The 26,855-nt window shown below is 38.0% G+C and overlaps 1 protein-coding gene across 5 annotated transcripts in view; it reads left to right on the top strand.

Annotated features, from left to right (window-relative positions):
• The window catches only part of PTPRF (protein tyrosine phosphatase receptor type F), a 609,016-nt gene that overhangs the window by 551,280 nt on the left and 30,881 nt on the right, over window positions 1-26,855 (top strand). For 3 of the 5 annotated variants that reach the window (XM_058175103.1, XM_058175100.1, XM_058175099.1), the window contains 7 exons: window positions 830-1,083; window positions 1,762-1,852; window positions 5,270-5,482; window positions 10,326-10,477; window positions 13,575-13,690; window positions 15,382-15,414; window positions 17,471-17,568. In XM_058175103.1, coding sequence (XP_058031086.1) covers window positions 830-1,083; window positions 1,762-1,852; window positions 5,270-5,482; window positions 10,326-10,477; window positions 13,575-13,690; window positions 15,382-15,414; window positions 17,471-17,568 — 957 coding nt within the window. The remainder of the gene's footprint in view (window positions 1-829; window positions 1,084-1,761; window positions 1,853-5,269; window positions 5,483-10,325; window positions 10,478-13,574; window positions 13,691-15,381; window positions 15,415-17,470; window positions 17,569-26,855) is intronic. The other 2 variants (XM_058175102.1, XM_058175101.1) reach the window with 1 other exon arrangement.

Raw genomic sequence — 26,855 nt, 5'->3', positions numbered from 1 at the left:
TTTGATTGCTTTTGTTGCTTTGCCAAAGTAGACTATAATTAAAGATGGAATCAAAGTTTGGTTGTTAAAGCAGAGACACTCACTATATTCCAAATGTCTTATAATAATAATAAAAAATTAAATGTCTGGGCAAGTCTGCATCAGCCATGAAAGGAAACTAATTTTTATTGTCTTTCTATATCTGTCTTTCTCTTAACAACATAAAATTAAAACATTAAAAAATCAGTAACGAACCCTTTATATTTAATTTTCTTTTTTTCTTTCTTTTTCTATTTTCTTTCTTATTTAGTCCTTATTTTTTCTTTCTTTTCTAATGTTTCTATTGTTTTTAATCTTAAGCTGTTCTGCAATAAAAATTATATTTAAAAATCAGTAACAAAACCAGTGAGGCACCATGAATTGCTGTTTCTTCCAAAGAGTAGCACAATGAAGATTCTGAGTGCCACCTTCTGAAATCATCCATTCAAATAGGGATCATCAGAGTATATTGCAGTCTATGGAAACAAAACGTGCTCTAAGTTCCAAAGCAATCCACCAAGGTATCATTTTGGACAGCAATGTTCCCACAGAATCAAGATAATTTCAGTTAGAACTAGATCTAGAGTCCAGATGAAGTGGAATTAGAAAACGAGTGCTATCTGAATATTGAGAAACTCCCAAGATAAATACCTCATTTTAGTAGTGATTAGTTAAAATCAGTTTTCACATATTATCAGAAGATCACAGCAAAGACCCAACTAGGAGATAGAAATTTGGTGACAAAATTAATTTCTTTCCTAGGAGAAAATATCTAAGTGTGAATCCAATGCTTTATTTATTTTGCTGTCAGATTCTATACAATGGGCAGACTGTGGAGGTAGATGGACATTCTATGAAGAAGCTGATTAATGACTTGCAGCCAGACACAAATTATTCCTTTGCACTTACAAACCGGGGAAGTAGTGCAGGCGCATTGCAACATCGGGTCTTCATCAGGACATCACCTGATGTTTTCCAGACAAAGCCTGTTTCCACATACAAATATATCCATAATGGACAGTTCACCTTCACCCTCCCCAAAGTGAAGACTTCTGTGCCAGTCAGGTATGTTCTGTCCACATCTCTGATTCCATTCTGATACTGATCTGTCACTATGTTCTCCAAAAAGCAATATAGTAGAATTAGTACTGTATTTTCCTACTCAGATTAGGAAATCCCTGCAAAGTGAATAGATTTTTGTAAGGGCAGTAAGATGGTATCACTGGGAATCACGTCAGATTTCATACACACTGATTAATTGTTCAACTACAAAATGCTCTAAAATATATCACAATAGCGAGGACAAAATACAAGAGATTAGTATATAGGATTTGAAGCAGCAACCTATTAGGATTCTGATTTTGGACAATTATTTTTCTGTACTGCATATTGCTTCTTTGAGTTATATATTGCTTATGGTAATTAAGGCCATAAAGCCATAATCTCACTTTCCTTCCTCTTAAAGGACCCAAGATGACCTTATCTGCCCAATTACTTGAGTAATGAATGTAAATCCCTTGCAAAGCTTGTTGAAGTCTCATTCGTGTTTATGGTTCCATAACATACCACTGAAATTGGTACTCGGCTATAAAATAACTAGGCTTTACAACATTATTTCTCTAATTCATGGTAGTCTGAAGAATGCAAAGAAAGTGAAGCAGTGAGGGTCCATTACAAGGATTTTATGGAGGACATTCCATTATATCTAGAACTCACTTTTTCCTTCTTCTTCTACCTCCACAGGTCATACTACATTGTGGTAGTACCAATAGAGCACACAAGCAGTATGGTTGCCTCCAGACTGAAGAGTCCAGATGAGATGGAACTGGACCAGGTATGAGAAGAAAGAAATATGCTACTGCAGGGGTCTTCAGATTTCTTAGTTGAGAGTTGAATCTGTAATCTCCTAAATCAAGTGTGTCCAACCCACAGCCTGTTGACCATACACAGCCCTGGATAGCTAGTAATGCACTCCCACAAGATAATATTTTTTTAAAGAAAGTTTGTTATTTAGATACATTAATTATATTATATATTTTATATGTGGCCCAAGACTATTCCTTTTCATTCAGTGTGGCTCAGGCAAGCCAAAGGATGGGACCTTAACCCTAACCCTAACCATGCACCTAATCAGGGCTGTCAAATTCTGATGCATCATGCACTGGCCCATACCCATGCCCAGTTTAGTGAAGGGGGGAAATCGCGATACGTCATGTGACATTGCCATGACAACGCCCCTAACATAAATGATAAATATGTGTGATTCCCCTCATGAACAAATCAACACAATGATTGAATAACTGCATTAGTTAGGAGTAGGTTTCCGAGTACAATTCAAAATGCTGTTAATACCTTTAAAACCTTAATGGCATGAGGGTATCTAAAAAGGCCACTTTTGCCTGATAAAAGCTACCCATACAACACAGACAATATCTGCTCAGGACATCAAGGGTTGGGGCCTAGTCTCCAAGGTAAGAGTACTCCCTATTCCAGTGGTCTTCTACAAACTTGTAAAGACCCATCTTTTCCAAAGGGCCTTTGAGCATTATCCACAGCCTATATATTAAACTGAGAAGATTATAACAGTCATATTCCCCAGCAGTCATATTCACCCTGTGTGCTGGGGATAGTAGTATTGATAGAGGATTTGGCATTTTCTGAAGCAGGATATCCTTGTTTTTGCATGTGTGAGATTATTCCCCTAGGACAGCAGGGTTTATCACCATCTCTTAATGTTCTTAGAAGCACTAACTTCCTCAAATGCCCATTAACTCCAACTAAATCTAAAAATTGCCTGCAATTTTAACTTGAAAGAAGTCATTATGCTAGAATTCCCAGAGGTGTTACTGCATTTATGGATCACACTTCATTTCCTTCTGCATTCTATTTCACACACTCTCTTCCAAGCAAAAAGGTTGTACTCTGGATGTGTGTGTATTTGACCTCAACAGATAGGACTTGAAGACCCAGTGTATGGATGTAAAGCAACAATATCATTCTGGAGACCAAAAGTCAACAGCCTCTGTCCCCAATACTGTATAACAGCATGATTTTATATAACATCTGTCTTTTGGGCGTCATATTTGCTCTGCTGCTATATGTTTGTTTTTACCATTTTGTGTGAAATATATGTTATGCCTTCCTAAACTTTAAATTAGAATTTCCGTTTCAAACCCTGGCAATCATTTGTATTCATTAGAAATGCACACTTAAATATCTGAGAGCCTCTCAAAGCAATGTAATTAAATTCTTGATATGTTTATATCATTCTTACGAATTTATGGGTGACTATGATCTTCATTTTTTTTAATCTGGATCCCCTACGAAATCTATTAGTACCATATGGGATTTTATTTAAAAAAACACCTTTGCTATAATGCAGACATAAAATATGGAAAAATATAATGATCTGACAGTACTCCAGACTGCAAAGTATGCTTGTTGGATAAAATAAATCCATCTCAAAGCCTGCCAAACTATTATTTTTCTCTGAAAGTTCAAATTCATGGGCTTCCACAATAGCTATTTTGGAAGCTATTATCTAGTTTCCAACCTCCCCTTTGTGGTTAAAGTGGTTGGATAGGAGTTATAAAGGGTTCTGGACCAATTTCAGTGGGGTTTCAGGCCAGGATATAGTACTCTGGTAGCACTAGTTGTGCTTGTCATTGACCTTTGGCAGATTTGGGATGGAGGTGCTGCATCCATTCTCATGCGCCTTGATTTCTTGGGAACTTTCAATACTGTTTATCAGTATCCTTGTGGACTAGTTAGGCAGATTAGAAGTGGGGGGTACAGTGCTACAGGAGTTCACCTCCTTCCTCAGTGGTCAGGACCATTTGGTGTTGAAAGGAGGGTCCCTCAAAGCTCGATGCTCTCATCCCTCCTGTTTAATATGCACATCAAATTGCTGGGTGAGGCACCCTATCAAGATTCAAGACTGAAAAACAAAAGTGGATGTGCCTCTTTAGCATCCTGACACTTCCCCATCTCAGATATTTTAATCTTTGGTCTTAGGTTTTGGTCTTGGGTGGGTTTTGTAGTTCCCCATTTGAGACTAGTATGCAGTCTGGAAATCCTCTAGGATTCACAAATAATGCTCAAACAGTAAATAGTAGTTGTGTCCATCAGGGCCTTTGTACACCTTGTGTTCCACTTGCACCTTTTCCTCAAACAGGAAGAAATTCAAATGGTCACTCATTTGGACTACTACAATGTGTTCTGAGTGAGGCTGCCCTTGACATACATAACTGTTCCCATTCTTCAAGTCTCCAAGTCTTCCACAAGACTCTTTAAAACCTGGTTCTGTTTCCATGCCATTTTTTTCCCTGGAAAATATTTATGTAGTTATATTCACCCCTGTGAATATGTACATAAATATTTATGTACATATTCACAGGGGTGAAATGTAAAATTTGTTACCACCAGTTCTGTGGGCATGGCTTGGTGGTGGTGGTGGTAATGTGACTGGGTGGGCATGACCAACTTTTTTTTTTTACTTTTAAAACCATTTTAAAATGCTTTTTAAATACTTTTAAAAGTAAAAAAAATGCTTTTAAAAGCCTCTGATGATCAGGCAACTCAGCTGGGATCGCCAGAGGAGCCTTTTAAAAGTATTTTTAACAGCCTCTTTGGCTGAAGAGGTTGTAGAAAAAATGCTTTGAAAGGATTCTGACGATCCCAGCTGAGCCGCATGATCATCAGAGGCTTTTTTTTTTACTTTTAAAAGCATTTTTCAGCCGAAGAAAAAATGCTTTTAAAAGTAAAAAAAAACACCTCTGATGATCGTGTGGCTCAGCTGGGCCATGGGGGGGGAGCAGGGATTTTTGCTACCGGTTCACGAACCACCCGCCGCCATTGCTACCTGATTGGGCGATCTGGTCCAAACCGGGAGCATTTCACCCCTGGTGCTTCTATAAATAATTCTTCTAAAAGTCCTCCAGAATCTTTTTTGGAGTTGAATGCTCTTGAAATCCAATAAATAAATATTTGCAGTTGGGCATTCTCAAATGCTTACTGTCCTAAGCTCTTTTTACCTATTCTTCATCCTTTTTCTTCATACAATAAAAGGGTTAGGGTTAGGGTTACCCTTGTCTTCTATAGGAGGGGAGCCATGTTGGTCTATGGTAACACAAAGTCAGCAGCACTTTTTTCGATTAATGAATGTTGTTAAAAGCATACGTTTTTGTGAAGTGCAGTTCACAAAGTTATTTGGCAGAATTTTTTCTTACATAAGTTTTCTTTGACTCTCCAGCTACTTGAGGCCATAAACCAAGGGGCCACAGAAAGACGCCAGCGTCGACAAGCAGAACGCCTCAAGCCTTATATCGCAGCCCAAGTGGAAGAACTGCCAGAAACATTTGTTTTGGGAGATGAAAAGAATTATAAAGGCTTCTTTAATAAGCCACTTTCAGAAGATTTGAGCTACCGTTGTTTTGTGCTGGCTTCACTGGAGGATGGTGATACGGTAAGAACACTTGAAAGAAAAAAGGACAGTTACAAAGTTCACATTGTTGGATTATTGGCATAGTGGAGATTGTGGAAGTTTTTCCTTCCACTTGCCTGTCCATATAAGCATTTGCATTATCTTTTCTTGTACACTGGTGTGGATGAGCGAGAGGAAAGGAAGAGTAATAGAGTGCTACTACTTCATGAAATGTGTAAGTAATGTCCAGCATAATGAAGATATTTGGGTCTTTCTGTTCTGTCCCATGCTGTGGCTCTTACTTTCAGCCTCATTTACTTGTAATGGCTCATTAGAGCTGGTCAAATGCTCCATTAGTCACCCAGTCTGAACACTTCAGTGACGGACATAGCAAATGTGCAACCAAGTTTGGAGGGTGAGGACTCTGAGCAGCCAGCTGAGGACAAGTTGTGTATTACAGTATACACGAGTGAATGTACTAAGGCACTCATGGCTAGCCAAGTGCACTTTCCAGGTATTTGGTATGTTTCGAGATACAGCTATTTTTTGTTAATAATCTTATTAAAAAATTTAATTAAATAGTAAAATGCATACTAAAAAAAGAAAGGAAAAAAATAAGAGAATAAAAGGTGCAATAAAACATAAAAGAAATAAAAACAACAACTTAAGATTACGGTTTTCCACCTCATCATAATAAGTTTAAACAATTTCACTATTTTTATTTCCTTAAATAATAGATAATAAAACTCTTAATCCCATAACTCAACTCTTAAACTGTAGGCAAATCTAATAAGTGATGTCTTCTCCAATCCAGGTATCAAAAAGGTCAAACAGGTCCCTAAAATAAATATATTGACTACATTCATATAATTATAAATATAACATTCATTATTCCATATCTCAACTGTAAGCAAGTCTGCATTTAGAAGGCATAAAGTGGTCCCAGCATCCTGATATAAACAAAAGGCTGAAATTTAACATGACAAAAAAGAACATTACGTCCTTTAAAGAGAGCAAGCTCACAAAGATCCTGTACTTTAAATAAAAAGTCAATTAGACACAAAGCTAATTTAAATGCTGTCCAGTTATTATACAATATACGTGTACAGGGGAAAAAAGCCTTAAACATAATATTAACTGTAAGCAAATCCAATACACAACATTTTTCCAATCTGGGTGTCAGCAAGTCCAAAAACAACCACTCAAAGTGACATGTCCCCATTTTAACCCTGATTGAATAAAGCCACTTTGTGTTTCTTCTTTTGAGGTAAAACAATCTTGCTCTTTAATCCATTGCTGATCCTCATCTCTAATTTTTAAAAAACTTTAAAAAGCCTCTTGAAATTCCAGCAAGATGAAATTATTCCAATTACTTTCTGAAATTGGCATTCATATTTTCTTCTTAATTTTTAAAGCCATAGGTGATTTTAGTTTTTGCATGTCTAATGACAAATTCTTGTTCACATTCTCAGATTTTGTTGCATTTTTTTTTTCTATAACAGTTTCATCTGGGAACAGATGGCTCCTAAGAATAGACAACACTGCTGATACAGTGATTCAGTATCCCGATGCAATTCCTTAAAAAATGTCTTGAAACTCTTTATAAGTTCCTTAGCTTTTTATATCTTGTTATGTCTCCAATATCTAAAATATTTTTCCACAAAAATACTTAATTCTCTAGAATTAATTTCAGAGTCTTAATATTTGAGATCAAATGTTCTAATGTTTTCAGACCCTTTAATCCGTTTAAAACTTTCTATGCTCAAAACCCTGTGTTCCTTTTTGCTGTTTCTTTTGAATTTCTAAAGCTTTTTTTAAAAAGTTTCAATTTCTTATATTAAGGATTGAAGGCACTGCCTTGTCATTTTGAAGGTGTCTAATCTCTTTAAAGTAGTTAATAGGCAATTTCTAAAACAGCGATTAGCCCCCAAAAAGTGTGAAATTAGTGTTTTTTGCAAGACTCTGACTGTGGCTGGAGCAAGTATGACAAGCTTTCCTGGCTCCCAGTTTTCCCCCCTCCTTGTGAGGGGCAACTATATGGAGTGCAATTTAGGCAATCTTGCATCTTCTCCTTGCCCAGAGAGGGTCAAAGGAACCAATCTGCTTGTCAGCTCCCTATTCTTAGTACATTATCAGCTCCACATTTTCAGTCCTCCATTCTTCCCTGGAAGTGATCCAGCTATTGCTATTCTATAGCTAGGCTCCAATGTTCTTAGAGTTTCTTCTTGGCTACTCTAAGCTGTAGTACCTTGCTTGCTTCTTTTAATATTGAGCTTGGTTAATCCTACTTGCTATAAACTAATGCTTCCCTTTTGATTCTCATTATATTAAGTAATGTTGGCTGAAGAACCGTGCAAACATTACAGGTGATACTATCATTTAGCATATGTTCTTTCTAAAATGAGAATGGTCAGGTGTTCAAAATCTCTGCAGCTCCTTCCTTCAATCCCAGAATATTTGGAATTTATTCTCAATAGTATTAAAATGGACTCTAAGTATTGATTACTATTTCTCAAGTTCTTGCATTAAGGTCTGACACTGAATCAGGAGTTGAAATATGGCTCAAATTAAGCCCTATACATGCATCCTGCTGAGAACCCACAAAAAAAGACTGATATGTGTGTTTTCTGCTTCTCTTGCCAAAAAAAATAATAATCAAAGAGGCTGTTTAAAGTTTCATCCTACAGCTGCCCAACTTTAGATCAGCAGGAGTCCTCACTGGCTCAAAAGAGGTCAACATATGCTGCTTCCTTGGTCACAGCAATTAGTACTATCTATAAAAGGGGTAATCGTGTTCATTACTTACGGGACCGCCTACTGCTACCGGATACCTCTCACCGACCCGTGCGCTCTCACAGAGAGGGACTCCTCAGGGTGCCGTCAGCGAGACAGTGTCGTCTGGCGACACCCAGGGGAAGGGCCTTCTCTGTGGGGGCTCCCACCCTCTGGAACGAACTCCCCCCAGGACTTCGTCAACTTCCGGACCTCCGAACCTTCCGTCGCGAGCTTAAAACACATTTATTCATCTGCGCAGGACTGGATTAGTTTTTAAATTCGTGGGTTTTTAAGGGGTTTTAAATGGGTTTTAATTGGTTTTTTAATGGGTTTTATTATTTGTTAAATTTTAATTGCGGCCAAATTGAATAAGTTTTTTAGTGGTATTTTAATAGTATTTATTTTGTAATAGTACTGTTTATTTTATCTGCCTGTAAACCGCCCTGAGTCCTTCGGGAGAAGGGCGGTATAAAAATTTAAATAATAAATAAATAAATAAATAAATTCTTGTGTCTCTCCCTGACCTGTAAGTTAAATCTGAAAAGGCAATGTACAGATGGTTTCTGTTTTGACTTGAGAATAGCATACTTAAGTGCTGACCTGTGAATGCACCAGGGAAGAACATCTCTAGTTCTATAGAATACAGATGTATTTGAATGCAGATGTATATTTATTTATTTATTTATTTAATCGTATTTATATACCGCCCTATCTCCCAAGGGACTCAGGGCGGTTTACAGGCATTAAAAATTTGTGGGAAATATATGTGGGAAACCCTCGGTGAACATGTTATTTTCAAGGCTTAGATTGTTACCTGCTAATGATTTTTAACATGTCACTCATGCTCTTGTTACCTCTTGCTTGGATTACTGCAATGCTTGAAGAGCACCCGGAGGCTCCAGTTGGTTCAGAATGCAGCTGCGCGGGTGATAGAGGGAGCCATTCGTGGCTCCCATGTAACACCACTCCTGCGCAGGCTGCACTGGCTACCTGTGGTCTTCCGGGTGCACTTCAAGGTGTTGGTTACTACCTTTAAAGCGCTCATGGCTTAGGGCCAGGTTACTTATGGGACCGCCTACTGCTACCGATTGCCTCCCACCGACCCATGTGCTCTCACAGAGAGGGACTCCTCAGGGTGCTGTCCACCAAGCAATGTCGGCTGGCGGCCCCCAGGGGAAGGGCCTTCTCTGTGGGGGCTCCCTCCCTCTGGAATGAACTTCCCCCAGGATTCCGTCAATTGCCTGACCTTCGGACCTTCCGCGAGTTGAAGACATACCTATTTATTCGCGCAGGAGTGGCATAGAAATTTTTAGTAGCTTTTAATATTTGGATGTGAATTTTATGGGGTTTTTATGGTTTTAAATGGTTTTTAATTTTGTCCTTATATTCAATAAGTTTTTTAATTATTGTTTTATTGTGTACATAATTATTGTTTTATTCTGGCTGTGAACCGCCCTGAGTCCTTCGGGAGAAGGGCGGTATAAAAATCTAATAAATCTAAATCTAAATCTAAATCAGTAGTTTGCCCAGTTCCCTAACTTATCAAGCTTGGTGGTCTGTTTATAAAGGTAAAGGTTTCCCCTATCCAGTCGTGTCCAACTCTAGGGGGTAGTGCTCATCTCCATTTCTTAGTCGTGAGAGCCAACATTGTTTGAAGACATTTCCATGGTTATGTAGTCAGCATGAGTATACTTCAAGGCACACAGAATGTCTGGCCATTGAAATGGTACCTGTTTATCTACTCACATTTTCATGCTTTCAAACGGCTAATAAACTAAAGTACTTAGTCATTACCTATCAGCAACCATGTTCACTTGGCTGCAATACCAAAGATTGTAATTTGACTCTGCATTTGAGACTGGGAGCTTGCTCTAAACTGGACCAATTCATTCTGCAATTGAAATATTTCCTGGCTGTTGAAAATCAGAATTTGTGCTTACCAAAGGGGAAACAATTGATTTTGGTCTTAGTATCTGATGGTTCCAGGGTTGTTGCTCAAGAAAATTGCAGGTAGACCTCATTGGGTTATTGGACAGAGGATAACAAAAGAATAATGGAAGAAGTTCTTTTCTTTCATTGTCTATGTCTATTCTTCTCTCCCATTATCTAGAAGAAGTATGCAGCCAGTCCCTACTCAGATGAGATTGTGATGGAGGTATCACCAAAGCAGCAAGATGAACCAGAGATGCTATGGGTGATGGGGCCTGTCCTTGCAGTCATCTTGATTATTATTATTGTTATTGCTATCCTACTCTTCAAAAGGTAAGCAGCAGCCTATACTTACAGAAGGTACGGTGACTATGGTCCCATATTATGGCAGCTTAAAGGGGCTTAAGTTCTTCATCTAAGATAGTTTGATTCTACCCAAAGCTTTGTTCACATGTAGGGCAATGGTGGATGGGAGATAACAGTCCATGCATTTCATTTTGGAAAGGAATGAATGAACCTGCCAACATTTGATAAACTTTTTGTGTATACAAGTAGTCCTTGTGTTATGACCACAATTGGGACCAGATTTTTGTTGTTAGACAAGATGGTTGTTAAATAAGTCATGCCCAATTTTGCAAGTTGTTAAGTGAATCACTGCCGTTGTGTGAATCATGCAATTCTTAAGCAAGTTCAGCTTCCCCCATTGAATATGCTTTATCGGAAGCTTGCGATCACATGATCCTGTTGTGCTACAACCCCTGTAAATATATACTGGTTGCCAAATTTTGATTTGATGATTATGGGCATACTGCAGCATTTATAAATGCAAGGCCCAGTCGTAAGTCACTTTTTTCAATACAGTTTTCAATGTTGTAACTTTGAACAGTAGCTAAACAAATGATTATACATGGTTCCTATCTATAATAAGAATGAGCAACTTCATGTAAGTGCTTTGTTAAATTTCATAGTTTGTTATTTATTAAGTTTACTATTGCTTAAATTATATAATATCTATGCCAGTGGTGGGTTGCTCCCCGTTCGCCCTGGTTTGGGTGAACTGGTAGCGGTAGAGGTGGGAGGCTCCGCCCACCCACCCAGATGTTATCAAAAATGCTCGCAAAGCCAGCATACACACACACACGCTACTGATAGCGAACCTGTAGCACCGGGATTTGAAACCCACTACTGATCTATGCCCAAGAAGTGTCTCTCTCTCTTCCCCCCCCCCCACATTACTTTAGTGAAAGGCTTGGTGCTTTAATCCAAGAATCCTGTGTGGGACAGGAGGAGGCCCTATCAGTTGTTGTTCTTGGCAAGAATGTCCAGTGTCATCTGCCTGTGAAGTTAAAGTAGCAACAGCTTATTTATTTACAACAAATGCAAAGACTTCCATCTCTTACCTAAACAACCTACCATAACTTTGCTGTAAATAAATGTATGCATGGTTCCAAGGTGAAAGGGAAAAAAAGTGACTTTAAGTTATTGCATATATGGTTAGTATCTTTGAATAATCCTGGTTTCCTCTTTTATTTCTGCTCTCCATGGATCTAGCAAACAGGAAAGGTAGTTAGCATCTTTCTCTTTTTGTTGTATATGTTGAGGTCCAAAATTTCATCTTGTTAAAACCAAAATATGTACTGCTCAAACCAGCCTGGTTTTTGATATTTCTCTGCCTTTCTTGCTACTGTGCCATACTTCCTCATCCTATACTTACCTCATGTCATTATTAGAGTAAATAAATAACTTCACAAATAAGATGACCATGTTTTAGGATTTATCTGTTTACATATCTACAATGAGAAAGTTTGGCTAAGAATGTGGCATGTTCTATTAATCAGTTCCATAAGCCTTGTTCTGAATGATTCCTTTTTCCTATTATCAACTAGAGTTCTTTTAACTTGACTGCAAACTTCGTTCTATAACTGATCATTGGTAAAACAAAGTAATGCTATTATAGTAGAACAGTATTAACTTTTAACATAAATTAGAGACCAAAACTAAGTATCTTGGCATTTTTCTATATACTTTTGTTTGAGTAATGAATTCAGATTAATGACATACTTTTTTTCTGACATGTAACAGCTTTATAAATTACCTCCTTTCAATCTACACTGCAAATATATAAACATATGTAATAAATACATTGACAGATTTCATCCCTGTAATGTCATAGAAAATGATTTTAAAAAAATATTAACAGCAGTGCATCTGCTGGAGCAACCTGACTCTCACTAATTCCTATAAGTTGCAAGTAGTTTCCTGTCATGCAATTTTGTGGCACTTTTTTTTCCTTTTAAAAAATGGGCTTTTGTAACCAGGAAGACATTCACTTACCAAAATGTCCCATTTGCCTTGTCTAGGAGTGCATCAGAATGCCTTTACCTATATTCAAGATATTTGAACAGCCAGTCGTGTGCACTTGCATGCACGCAAACATGCACCTCTGTAACAGTTGTGTTGGCTAAAAAAGAAACTTTTTGTAACATGCATTAAAGGTAAAGGTTCCCCTCACACATATGTCCAATCGTTCCCGACTCTAGGGGGCGGTGCTCATCTCCGTTTCAAAGCCAAACAGCCAACACTGTCCGAAGGCATCTCCATGGTCATGTGGCCGGCATGACTAAATGCCAAACCACACGGAATGCTGTTACCTTCCCACCAAAGGTGGTGCCTATTTTTCTACTTGCATTTTTTACATGCTTTCAAACTGCTAGGTTGGCAGAAGCTGGGACAAGTAACGGGAGCTCACCCTGTTATGTGGCACTAGGGATTCAAACTGCTGAACTGCCGACCTTTCGATCGACAAGCTCAGCGTCTTAGCCACTGAGTCACTTAACAGACATTAGGTGAATGCTAAGAAGCAGCAGAACTATATGGAGTCATGTGGTTTAATGGTAATCAGTGACCCCACCAATAATATTTCTTGCCATCCCAAAATTTCCTGCAAATCTATCCAATTTAATTTCTGGACAGGTTCTTCTTTGCTTAGTTAGTGAAATCTACCAGGATAAGAGCCTAGGGTGGCAGAACTATGGACATAAATATAACGCGAAGAGACAACAATGTATTTTATTATGCTATTAACAAATGCCTGGGGGGCTTTCAGCCATTCAAGACAAGTATTAATGGACCAATAAAGTTTACCCTAAAGACCCTTTATCCTTGTACATTACAACTCTTCACATTTTAAATAATTTTTTAATACAGAGAATCTTCTGTATTTTTCCACCATAAGGAAATCGTTTTAATATATTTACAAATAAATATGAAGAGAAAGAGGAATGTCAAGTTTTTGTCATTGTGTTCCTGTCAGATAGAGGGCTTTAATAGTCCATTTGCTTGCTGCTATATATGTTTCTGAGACTGTTGCCAGGATTTTGTTATTGTTTCCCAAATTTATCTTGTATAAACTTTTCTTTCTTTTCCTTAGGAAAAGGGCCAATTCACCCTCATCCAAGGATGAACATTCCATTGGCCTGAAGGACTCCTTGCTGGCCCACTCCTCTGACCCTGTTGAAATGAGGCGACTTAACTACCAAACACCAGGTGGGCTATAGTTATATTGTCCAGAGATACTTATCCGTCATATGATGTGTATCTCTTCACTGGGTGTACCTATCATACTTGGTTCAAATTAATCAGCCAAATGAAAGTCCGATCTGCTGATAGATCAGATGTCAGGTTGGCAGGTTTAGTAGGCAGGGCTCCTGATTGGGTTCCTGAAGTGCTCCCTACCTTCTGGTTCTTATGACATGTTAAATTATTAGTCGCTGCTGACCCTCAGCAGAGTCTCTTCATAAGGTAGCATTTTCTAGATTTATTGCTTTTTGGAGGTTATTTCACTCTCATCTGAGCAGACTTGATTTGTTTTCTCACTTGTTCATACGAAATAACTTGCCATCATGCCTTCCTTAGGTGATGGACTTTACAAAGCATTTAAGCCATTTTAGTAATTAAAAAAGGACATATTTGGCTTCTGAGCTCTACACATCAAGTTGGGGTATTTTTTTCTTGAATGATAGGAGGGCATGGAAGCATTTCAAGGTGAGAACTGCAAGTTTGTTTATGGCTGCATATAGCCTTTTCTTAGTCTACAGCTAGACATGATTACTCTACTCAGGTCATCTTAGAAATAGAGTAGAGGTTAGGATTATTCAGGTTGTGTGTGTATATATATGGTGGGAGATGGGCAATTAATTTTCCTAAGAGGCCACATAAAAACTGGAACTCTAGTGGAGGGCTGGCCCAAAGCATAGGCCTACAATCACATACATACATAAATTGAAAATCGTAGCAGTCACCTTCAAAATAGAAGTAATGCAGTTTTATTGCATGCATGATGTACACTTATCTACATTTGATTTCTGGTCTCTGATCGACCTCAGGTGGACCGGATAGGGACAGCCAAAGAGCCAAATGTGTCCCAGACACCATAAAATGCCCATGTCTATGTTAAAAGATACAGCTTGAGGAAAGCAGATTAGTTTTTATGTTCAGTTTGGCCCAGAATTTGCTCCCATTCTTTGCACCATTTTATTTTATCAGTTTATTTTCAAGACTGAAACTTTTGTTACAGTCTGAACTATCAATTGCCTCCATCTAATCTCACTTTAGGCTGAGTTGAGTAGATAATCTCTGGAACCAGACAACCACTAAATCATCAGCAGACTGGTAGCTTGTTATCTTTGGTAGCAATTCTTGAAGTATGAAAGGTCCTACTTAGTACATAATTCATTAAACTGCTCTAATTCAGTATAAAGTTTTCTACCTTAATAATTTCTACTTCACAAACAGTTCTTACATGAGTTGTCAGTTTCTTTATATTCATATTCATTTTCAGCTGAGGCAAATTTGGTAACATATTGCTGTTATGTGACTGAAAAAATTCTGACTGCATTTTGTTCATAGGATTCCTGTAACAAAGAATGCATGGTCTTGAGAAAAGGCTAGATCATTTATCATAAGATTTGAGACAATCCTAACTATGAGCTAACTATAACCTGAGACAAGATAATATTGGTGATAAAATTACCTGTAAAATAATCCTTGTTGTAACTGATATTGGTTTAGTACTGTACCTCCTATACTTCCATATGTTTTAACTAGTGTGGAGCTAAAATAGTTCTCCTCAAACCTGGTTTTGAAGGTGGTGATGAGGACTTTTGTGTTACATTTTGACCTTCTCTTACTCCTTCACTTTGCCTTCAGCAACAGTAATGGAATTTCTGTTCTTACAGGTGCCAGTGGCCCCAGTTGCCAGAATATATCAAGTTAGTTTTCTTTCCACCTGCTTTGCTTTTTTTCTCACTCCACGCAACTCCTTCTTTCCCATCTCCTTTTGTTCAGTATCATGAAGGTCGACCTCACCACAGATTTAGTAATATCATGATCACTCTCTAGTAAGCCAGGATGTTTCATCAATACAAGCTTTTGATGCTTCTCATGTAAGATGCTCCAGCTTGCACAGGAAGAAAGAAAAAGAGTTTAAAGGTACACAGTCTTCTAAGCAGTTCCAATCAGAAATCTTGAAGTTCCCAGCTGGACTGAAACATGAAATTGTAGTTCTTGCAAAGGGTATGAGGAGCTAATTTGTAATATTTTGTGGAAATGCTCACCGCCCAAAATTGGTTCAGTAGTCTTAGGCTTAATCATCCTCTGAATTGCACTTCAATTTTTATTCTCTTGGCAATACAAGTAGTCCTCAACTTACAATTGAGCCCAATTGAGTTTTGCCCCATTTTATGACTTTTTTGCCACATTTGTTAAGTGAATCACTGCTGTTGTTATATTAGTAACATGATTGTTAAATGAATCTCGTTTTTCCATTGACTTTGTTCGTCAGAAGGTTGCAAAAAAGCTCACATGACTTCTGAACACTGCAACTGTCATAAATATGAGTCAGTTGTCAAGTATCCCGAGTGTAAATAATATGACCATGGGAATGCTGCAAGGATCATAAGTGTGAAAAATAGTCATAAGTCACTATTTTCAGTGCCATTGTAACTTTGAACGGTCACTAAATGGACTGTTGTAAGTCGGAGACTACCTGTACCTTGCTGAAACATTTTCAGTCCAAGTTTCCTTGCTCTCTTTTTCTTTCTTTCCTTCCTTCCATCTTACAGAGCTTCAAATAAAACAAGCATTATTTTAGTGATATTGTGATGTTTTGCAGGCAAAGTAACATTTGTGAATTGATTGGCCCCACAGGGTTATAGAATTTGGTGTTCATGTTCTAAGGAGGAAAAGGAAATGAATGTTGATGCCTGAAGAATTACCAAAGAACAAAGGCAAAATTAGATGTCGGAGGTGGAAACAAAGCCTAGTATTATAGTGAGACCACAGCTTCACAGACTCCTATTTTGTACATTTCAGATACAGTGGATCAAATTTCTACCCAGGAATTCTCTTCCCCACCCGGTGTAAAAAAATGACAATGCACCCAAAGTAGTCCAATGAAGCAGTTAAATTTATGTCGATTCTACCTTGATTTTATATCTTTTATCATCTAGACTGTTTGCATAATTTGTCAGTATGAAAATGACACAAATGATATCCTTTGTATCAATTTTTATCATTTATGTCCATTTAGATTATTTTCAGGGTGACATCATTACCTAAACGTCATTCGGCAAATGATAAAACTTGCTGCAAATGGTGCAAACTGTCCTAGTGAGATATTTTCATATTATAAATAGATAGGATATAATCTCTCTTCAAATGATTAAATAGGGTTTTACTGAATACTCCAAGTTTGTTTTGTTTGGCTGTATATTCTCATCCAGAATGCACTCAAGAAAGTTAATACAGTCTTTCTAAATGATAAGGTTTATTGATGCTTCTTTAGTAGATGTACAACGTATGACTTGCCTGCCCCAGTCACTTTATGATGAATAAGCTGTTGAGAGAAACGCAAACTGTTCCTCAAGCATCTGTTCACAATTTCTGTTTCTGCACTGTACTGCATATTGTTGATACAAAATGAAGACACAATCCCATTCTTCAGGAGCTTTATTGCTATCCCTACAACCTTATTTTAGCCTAAGGACATGTAGTTGGCATCTCCTCAAGACTTTTCACCTTTTCTAGGATGTTGTTATATTTGGAAACCACCTGGTTGAATGTTGTCTCATCTAAGCATGAACAGATACTTTCTGCCTTTTTACAGGCACCGCATGCCACATTGACTTCTTCATGTTCCGTTTTCTGTGCTACTGCTATTCATTGCCATCAGCTCCACTATGCACATATGAAAGAAGACCTCTCCCTTTAGCTAAAGAATTATTCTTCCTGATACTACGTTCCCCTCTGTTTTGTTTGATCTGACAGGCATGCGTGACCATCCTCCCATTCCAGTAACAGACCTTGCTGACAATATTGACAGACTGAAAGCCAACGATGGACTGAAATTCTCCCAGGAATATGAGGTGAGAAGATTGGGGGCGGGGTTGGCGAGAGAGGGGATAATTCAGTGTTTTTATTTTATTTTATTTTTATTTATATCACTATTTTTACAAATAACTCAAGGCAGCAACCATATCCAACACTTCTTCACCCTCCTATTTTCCTCACAACTCTGAGCTGGGTTGGGCTGAGAGTGTGTGACTGGATCAAGATCACCCACCTGACTTTCATGGTTAGGGCAAGACTTGAACTCAAGGTCTCTTGCTTTTTACTTTGGTGCCTTAACCACTACCAGTTCTCCAGACAAAACTGGCTATCCTTTATCCTAAAAAAGAGTAACTGTCTATGCTGTAGTTGACTGTTTAATAACATAATCATATCCATATTCACAGTTTATGAAATTCTACTGTTTGACTACCAATTACTCCACTCTCAAATCTTCTAACAGCTACTTATTTACTCTTAGCTTAATCATGACTCCTGACTCTATTTTACATAAAATAGAATAATAAAAATAGCACAATAATACAAAACAAAAGCTGAATTGAAAATTAAACAAACATTATCTCCCATCATAACTACTTTACTAAACTAAATGCCCACAAAAGAGTTTTCAACATCTTGCCAAAGTGGCAAGTTCCAAGTAAAACCATGGGGTCATTGTATTCCAATGCATGAGGGCCTTCACAGAGAAGAGCTGTCTTCAATCTTTTATTCTTCTGAGTTGTAGGAATACATTCCCACAGGCAATGACTAGGCAAATTTCACTTGGAGGAGGCCATCAGTAATCTATCCTGGAGCAAACATATGTAAAGTGTTTAAGGTGAAAAACATCTAATTGAATTGGAGATGGGAATCTATTAGCAATCAGTGCTGTAATTAAAGAACAGGTACATATAATACTTAAAATCAGGAATTGCTTTGAAGTCCTAAACCTCTTTGTTGGAAATCAGGGGAACTGTAAAACAAACTGAAAGAAATTATTAATGATGAATCTGAAAAGAGACCATCAAAGATCAAGAAAGAGAAGAAAGCAAAATGGATGTTACAAGAAACAGTGAAAATTGTCATGAAGAAAAGAGAAGCCAAAGCCAAAAAAGACAAAGTTCTCAGGAAGGAATTTCAGAGACCCTTTAGAAGAGACAAGAAGCAGTTTTACAATAACACCTGTAAAGACATAAAAGATGGAAAAACAAGGAACATCTTCCAAAAAATCTCTGAACTCAGAAGGAAGTTGCAACCTTGAATTGGTATGCTAAAGGACACTATCAGACAGATAATACTTGAATTAAAGGTGACTGAAGAAAGATGGAAGGAACATACTAAAATTCTGTACAATATAGATGTCAACATCCAAGTTATACTAGAAGATCTTCTGTACTTGCAAGAAGCTCAAGTTCTGAAAAATTCTAGCTAAATCGGCATTTCGGTCATTACCCCATTGGAAATCTACAGGAATTGATGGAATATGTACAGGGTTATGGCAAGTAACAAAAGATTCAGTAAACGTCCTAATTATGCTTTACCAGCAAACCCAAAGGACCAAATTGTAGCCCACAGAAATCAATATGCCGACTATTTGTGCAATATGCTTAATTCCACAAGTTAGCAAAATAATGCTTAGGCCCATCCAATGCAGATTAGAGCCCAACATGAAAAAGTAGATGCCAGATATCCAAGCTGGCTTTTTAAAAAGCCAGAATACTACTTAAAAATGGCAATTTTAGAACATCTCAATTTTTTATAAACAGGTTAGAAAATCACAGTATGGACAGAAAACCTTTACATAGGAAACTTTGGTATGGAAGAAACATGGCAAAATATTCTAGCTTTAGGTTGGCAACAGAGTGAGCAAAGCAATATGCTCATTCAGCTTCTTTGCAAAATGTATATTGAAGATAGCTTAGAAGAAGTTGAGTGTGGTTTTAAAACTAGAGAAAGAAAAATCAATAGCCTGTATTATGCTGATGACACTACCCTGATAGCTGAAAACTGAAATAATCTGCAAGCTGTAGTAATGAAATTCAAGGAGCACAGTGAAAACATGTAACTTAAGTATATAGACCAAATTAATGACCACAGGTACAGCAACCAGCCTTAGAATTGACAATGATATCGACCTAGTAGATTGTTTTTGCCTTTTAGGATTGACTACTGTATTAGCAGCAAAGGAATCATCAGTCAAGAAATATACCGCACATTAGCAAGTGGTTGAATAGCAATGAAGGCCTTGGAAAAGCTATTCCAGTGCTGAAATGTACCTATACCTATAAGGATCAGAATGATACAGACATTGTTTTTCCTGGTACATTCAATGGAAGCAGAAGTTTTATTCTGAAAAAGCAGAACAAGATGCTTCTGAACTGTGGATAACCATCTAGATATGAGCCAGCAGTGTGCAGCAGCTGTTAAAAAAGCCAACACAATTCTGGGCTGCATAAACAGAGGGATAGAATCAAGATCACGTGAAGTGCTAGTACCACTTTATAATGCCTTGGTAAGGCCACACTTGGAATATTGCATCCAGTTTTGGTCGCCACGATGTAAAAAAGATGTTGAGACTCTAGAAAGAGTGCAGAGAAGAGCAACAAAGATGATTAGGGGACTGGAGGATAAAACATATGAAGAACGGTTGCAGGAACTGGGTATGTCTAGTTTAACAAAAAGAAGGACCAGGGGAGACATGATAGCAGTGTTCCAATATCTCAGGGGCTGCCACAGAGAAGTGGGAGTCGGGCTGTTCTCCAGAGCACCTGAGGGTAGAACAAGAAGCAATGGGTGGAAACTGATCAAGGAAAGAAGCAACTTAGAACTAAGGAGAAATTTCCTGACAGTTAGAACAATTAATAAGTGGAACAACTTGCCTTCAGAAGTTGTGAATGCTCCAACACTGGAAATTTTTAAGAAAATGTTGGATAACCATCTGACTGAGATGGTGTAGGGTTTCCTGCCTGGGCAGGGGGTTGGACTAGAAGGCCTCCAAGGTCCCTTCCAACTCTGATGTTATGTTATGTTATGTTATGAACTGTGGTGTTAGAGAAGATTTCCGTGGAATCTCAGATTGCAAACTATCTTCTTTAGGGAATGAGTAATCTCATCCAGAATACAGCTGGGACAAAAAAAGTTCTGGAGAAGCTGCAACTTTCTCTTGCTAGGTGTTGTGACCCAGGCCCAAGTAGATAGTAGGAAACTCAGTCAGTGTAAAAACAAACAAACTTTATTAAAACAGCTGAGAATTACTTCATTCTTAGTGTAGTCCAACTAAATTAAAGCAAATTCCTCCCAACATAATTCCTCAGTCCTATCACCAACCTTGGTCCAATTAGGCAAACTGACAAAGGCCTTTTTTGGCAAAAGTTCAGAAGACATCGATACAAAGCAAATGCAACAAAACAAAGCTATCAACGTTGTTTTCCGCCAAAGAGTTCAAATGCTGTCGCTGGTCTTTTAAGCCTTATGGGAGGGGCCAATCATCTCTTGGCCCTACTCCCGAGACGTCCTCTTTGCTTTAGCTGCTCTTGCCTTCTGGCAGCTCTTCTTATGCGTGCATTAGGAACAGGCTCCTCCTGTTCCTCTGCCTCACTACCGACAGCCTCTGGAGTCCGCACATCACTCCCTGATGGCCCTGGTCCCACCTCTGCCTCCCACGCAGAGCCCTTATCTGGGCCTTCCTCAGCCTCAAGGACTGGCTCATGCTCTTCCTCAGCCTCATCGCTGTCTGACTCCATTGCCAGCTCTGCAGGCTGCTGGCGGACCACAACACTACGATCTCATTTGAGCTTTTACCCATCCGGAACACAGCGTTTAGATACTGTATGAGAAGATACTGTATCTCTGATCCAGCCTAGGGTGGCAGTGTAAAGCTGATAATTATCAGAGTATTGCTATACAGAATAAAAAGGGTGACCTTGACAGAGATAAGTAAGATTCTTTACCTAAGCAATGAGGCAAAAAATGTGGATTAAATTGAAGACTCTGTTACTATAAACAATCTTAATAAAGGTGGTTTAGTCTTCCGGTGGATTTGCTTGCTGGTCTGGAACTAATATCAATCTTGCAAATCTTAACTGTTTTACCTCCTCCCCATCTTATATTTCTGTAAATTAAGGTGTCTGAAACATTTTTTGGTATCTTCTGCATATCTTAAGCCATATTTTTTTCACCTTGTTACTTTGGTAATGGATCTTGCCTATATCTGTTAAGTCCTCCTTTTTGTTCTGTAATTGCTTATAATGCATCCCAGCCTGACAGATGACCTTTTTCAGCAGCATTACATAAATGTTAAAGAGATGAAGGGAGAGAATCAAAGTTTGTGGTACCCAACAATTTGAATGATGTCACCCCTTCTGATTTGAACCAACAACTGAGATAGAGGCAGAACAATTAGAAATCAGTGCTTCCAACTTCAGTTCCTATGGTCTGGAAAGATACCCTGGTTTGTGGTATTAAAAATTCTAACAGGACCAAGACAGGTACATATCATCCTCCCAGAACTTGGCATAGATCATCCAACAGAGTGACCAATGTTAATTCCATCCCATACCAACCTTAAACCTCTAGGATTGACTGCAGTTGAGCTACTTCATACTTAATAAGCTTTCTCCAAGAGGAGAAGTTAAATACAAGACAAGAGTTTTCAAATAAGGATGGTTCAACAGATCCATCCTTATTTGAACAGATTTTTTGAAACAGGGCACATCACTGCCTCTTTCAAGGTGAGCAGCATTATTGCTTCTCTCAAAGTAGCATTTAACCATCCAGTCACTCATGTCTTCCTTGCTACCTGAAGGAACCAAATGGGACAAGGGTCCAAATTAAACCTAACAATACAAAGAACCTGATTCACTCTCTTAGTTTCTGAAAACATAAATGAATCCCAGATGACATTGCAAAGTATTACTCCAATCAGAGAAATCCTGGAAAGACATGCTTCAGCTCCTCCTGTGAGAGAAAAAGCAATGAGAAAGACAGAACTGAGTTGCTTCCTTTCCTCTTTTCAGTAGTTCACCTGACAGAGAAATCTTCCTGTCTCTGATTGGCTGCTTAGTTTTCATTTCCCTAGGCCAGGGGTGTCAAACTCAAGGTCTGGAAGCTGGATCCAGCCCACGGGGTGCTTAGATCTGGCCCGTGGGGCACCCTGGAAATAACCAAGGACTGGCCCGCAGTGCTTCTGCCAGTGAAAATGGGCTCCCAAGCTCCGTTTTCAGCTGTCATGGCCTCTTTCAACCCTCTGCCAATGAAAATGGAGCTCGGGAACCTGTTTTTGCTGGCAGAGCGCTTGGGCCACCACAGTTACCCACGACACGAGTGATGTCGAGTTGGCCACGCACAGCCTGGCCATACCCACCTTGCCCCCCCCAGGTCAAACACAACCCTGATGTGGCCCTTAATGGAATCAAGTTTGACACCCCTGCCCTAGGCTTTGTCTTTGCCCACAATTTAGATTGACACATCAGATTTAGATCTCTCTTTAACTCGTTCATATTTGAACCCTTTTGAATACAACTTTTCCCCCTTTGCTACAATTTATACCAGAGATTCCAAGTGGTTTACAACAAATCGCAACAATTATAAAGATCAAAACATCTGTCATGCTAATAAATTCTATAAAATTCCATAACATAAAAACTATATACAGCAGCTTTCTGATGGTGCTCTCTGAAACCAATACACATACTGATCTGATCATTCTCACATTGCATTTTCTGTATCTGAATAACTAAATTTCAAAGGTGAGACTTGGCAGTAGTCACTGCAGTGCTCTTATTGCTGTGATGGAGTCCAAAATAATGATATTAGGAGCCCAGGAATCGTCATGAGTCTTGTTTGCTAGCTGGTTTGTCTCTGATTAAGCATTTACTGGGAAAATGGTTAACTTGAAAAATTGCTGTGTTGGAGGAAATTCCATTGCAAGATAAATGTTTTCCTGTGCTTGCATCAAACTCTGTAGGGTCTTCGGCCGCAGAAGGTTTAAATCATGAGCAAACATTCATATGGGGAGAGGCAAAAAATAAATGGAGAATGTGTCTTTAATATGTATTGTAGTTCCTACTGTCTTCTGCTTCTCATCTCCCCTTGCTATAGTATATCTCCCTTGATTCAGAAGACACTTTATATGCTGAATTCAAAAGGCAAAAGTATAGGGACCTAGAAGATCTAGAGAAGCACTAGCTATTTAAAAGTTAGTGATCAAAAGCGGGAGCAAAATCTAGGCATTCTGGGAGAACTGTGATGCTTACATTGCTGATCAACCTTTATTAAGAAAAGGGTGTCACTTCAAATGGCTGAATGAAAAACTATCTGGGATTATCTTCTTACATGCCTGCATACAAACCCATTATAATTGGACACAGCCTATTTTACATGGGCACAGTGATACTGCGACAGGAATATAAACGGGATGAGGAGGAGTATGACATGAAAAGATTATAAGTCAGGTTAGCAACAAGCAGCATTTGGAGTTTTAGTTTCCTGAACATTTACAAGAGACATTAATGATAGTGTAAAATAATACAGTATCTCTCAAAATTAGCATTTTATATATTTGTGATCTGCAGCTTCCCAGCTTCAGTCTTTCTAATTTGAGCTCAAGCAAATATTGGCTATATTTATTAGAACTGGAAATAAATGACCTTTAAAAATGTCCAACAAATTTATGTCTAAAGAAAATGAATAGACTATTTCTCTTGACATCTCCAACAATTTCTAAGGACAGGTCTCTTTATTAGTAGTAACAGTAGGATTCACTACCCAAAAAATCCATGGAGAGTTTCCTCATGATATCTTGCTATAAGAGTAAGTAAAATATGGGAAGCTGTAGACAGTAGAGAGATGATTATTCAGTGAAATATATGACATTTGTCTGTATCCATCTTCTAATTAACCACATGAATGCACAGAGAATTAAATGGAAACAGGTAGGAAAACAAATGCTGTTTCTCTGCCTTATATTTGTATTGTGGTTATTTATTTATTTAGTAGAGTAATGTACTTTTATTATTTGCTTCAGGATTCTGTTTCCTATAGCAAAATGCAGTATAATCAGCCAGAATATACCCAAGTGCAGATTGTGAGGTAAAAACATGAAATACTGATATAAAAATACTTGTATTATGGGGACACAAGAGCTCAGCAATTAAAGATGCTGAGACTATCATCTGGAAAGCTGATAGCCCAGGTTCGAGACCCAGGCTCCATGTGATGGGATGAGTTCCCGTTATTCGCCCCCAGCTCCTGTCAACCTAGCAGTTTGAAAGCATGCAAATATAAGTAGATAAATAGGTACCGCTTTGGCGGGAAAGGTTACTGCATTCTGTATTTTCATGCTGGCCACAGAAACAGATGACAGAAACATCTCTTGGACAATACAGGCTCCTTCAGCTAAGAATCCGAGATAAGCATTGTGACTTGGATAGGCAAAAACTTTAAACTTTTAAAATCTTACATGTATCCTGCTTAATTTATACAAACGCTGGGTAATTCATATAAGTAAAAATACCTTAAACAATAAATAAAATTCCATCATTAAGAACTAATATACAAATTAAATTTCTACAATTGTTAGTCCACAAACTTTCACCTGGAAAACATACATGCTATCCATATAACGAAAGATTCTGTACATTTAAAGGAGATCCGTGAGTACTATGGGAAGAAAGTTTGGAATGTCTTCACTATGGAGAACTGAAGCAGAGGATTAAAATTTAAGATAAATCTTAGTGGCTTTCAGCACAAACTGTCACGTTAGCCCAACAGAAATTAAAAAATAAAAGCTTTAAGCAGCAAAAAAGATGTTTCAACAACTGAAAGCAGACTTTCAGGGTCAAACAAGAAAGAATGAGAAGCACCTCAAACAAAAAGAAAATTTTAACAAAAGGAAAATATTTTTAAGATCAGAAAAATAACAAGAAAATGTATAAGTAAGTAGATCTTAAGAATAAATAATAGAAGAGATCCAATAGAGGCAAGTGAGTTAAAGGCAGATGAAAAATTGTATTGAAACCCTTTACAAATGTGATTGAAAGACTAAACAGAGTATATACTAGAAAGTGAGTTGCTTGAAAGTAAGATACCACACAAGGAATAGGACAGCTATGCAATAGAAAGTACATTATGCAGACATTGAACAGTGTGAGAGTTGCAGAAAAGGAAATAAGTACTGTATTGGCAACTATACGTCAGTAAATGTGGAACAAGACTGAAAGAAAAAAATAGAAAAGATCAGCACTGGCTACCATTTGCTTACCATATACAATGCAAATGTTGATGTTGACCATAAAGCCCTAAACAACTTAAAATCTGACTATCTAGGAATCTCTAAACTTGTCCTGATAAGAACAGCAGAGGAAGCCTTTCCAGCCCGCCCTGATTATCATAAACACTTTTTTCTTGAATGAGACAAAAGACAATCTTTGTTGATCCAAAGTTACCAAATGCAGGCACTGGAATTATGTTGCCCCTCCCTTAGTTATGTAGGAAATCTGTAAAGATGATCTTTGTGGCTAGGCTTTCAACTGTTTGAAACTGATGATTTTTGAATTTATTCAATTTATTCTAATTGAAATGTTTTAAATCGTTATGTTAAAATGTTAGTTTTAATTTTTGTTAGTCACCTTGACCACTTGCCAGAGCAGACATGTATGGTATAAATTAACTAAATACATAGAAAAGCACACCTCTGTGTTCCACATGGTGTAGAAAATCTTAGAAAATGAGAATGGTGGGCAGCTACAGCTGGTTTAGATGAAGAAATGGATCCTGAGTGTAGGAAGAATAAATAGAGGCTGTAGCAAAAAGCATCTTTCTCAAGTTAATGCCTAGCAATTGGGTATTTTCATAGTGCCCACAACAGTAGCCCTTTCTTGAGAATACTACAATATGATGTCAAAATTCCAAATAGCTGCACTTCCTCCCTATGGAAATAGAGAAAGTGCCCTGGGCTTAGATTTGAATGTTTTCTTTATATACCCTTACTCTGAGACACCAAATGATATTCATTAAATGCAGGTACAATCTGCTTATAAATATACACAGACACGGGCAATCTCTGTAGTATTATATATTCCTATGTAATGGAATGCGCATACATTGTCATAAGAATTTTTGAACCAAATCCCAGCAGTCTTTTGTCTATCAAAGAGCACTGCTTGCACTGGATGAATTCCTGAAAATTGCTGCTTCTGTTGCTAGTTCTAATTTCCTGCCACCATGGAACAGGAGGGAAAATAATTTAGGATATTTCTGAGCAACCTCTTCCCTTTTTCTGTACCATTAGAGTGGAAGCTAATTGTAACTCCCAGTATGTCCTGCG

The sequence above is a fragment of the Ahaetulla prasina genome, chromosome 3 (assembly GCF_028640845.1).
Source record: "Ahaetulla prasina isolate Xishuangbanna chromosome 3, ASM2864084v1, whole genome shotgun sequence".
NCBI classification, from domain to species: domain Eukaryota; kingdom Metazoa; phylum Chordata; class Lepidosauria; order Squamata; family Colubridae; genus Ahaetulla; species Ahaetulla prasina.
Note: the sequence above shows the minus strand (reverse complement) of the source record. Positions and strands in the feature narration are given on the sequence as shown.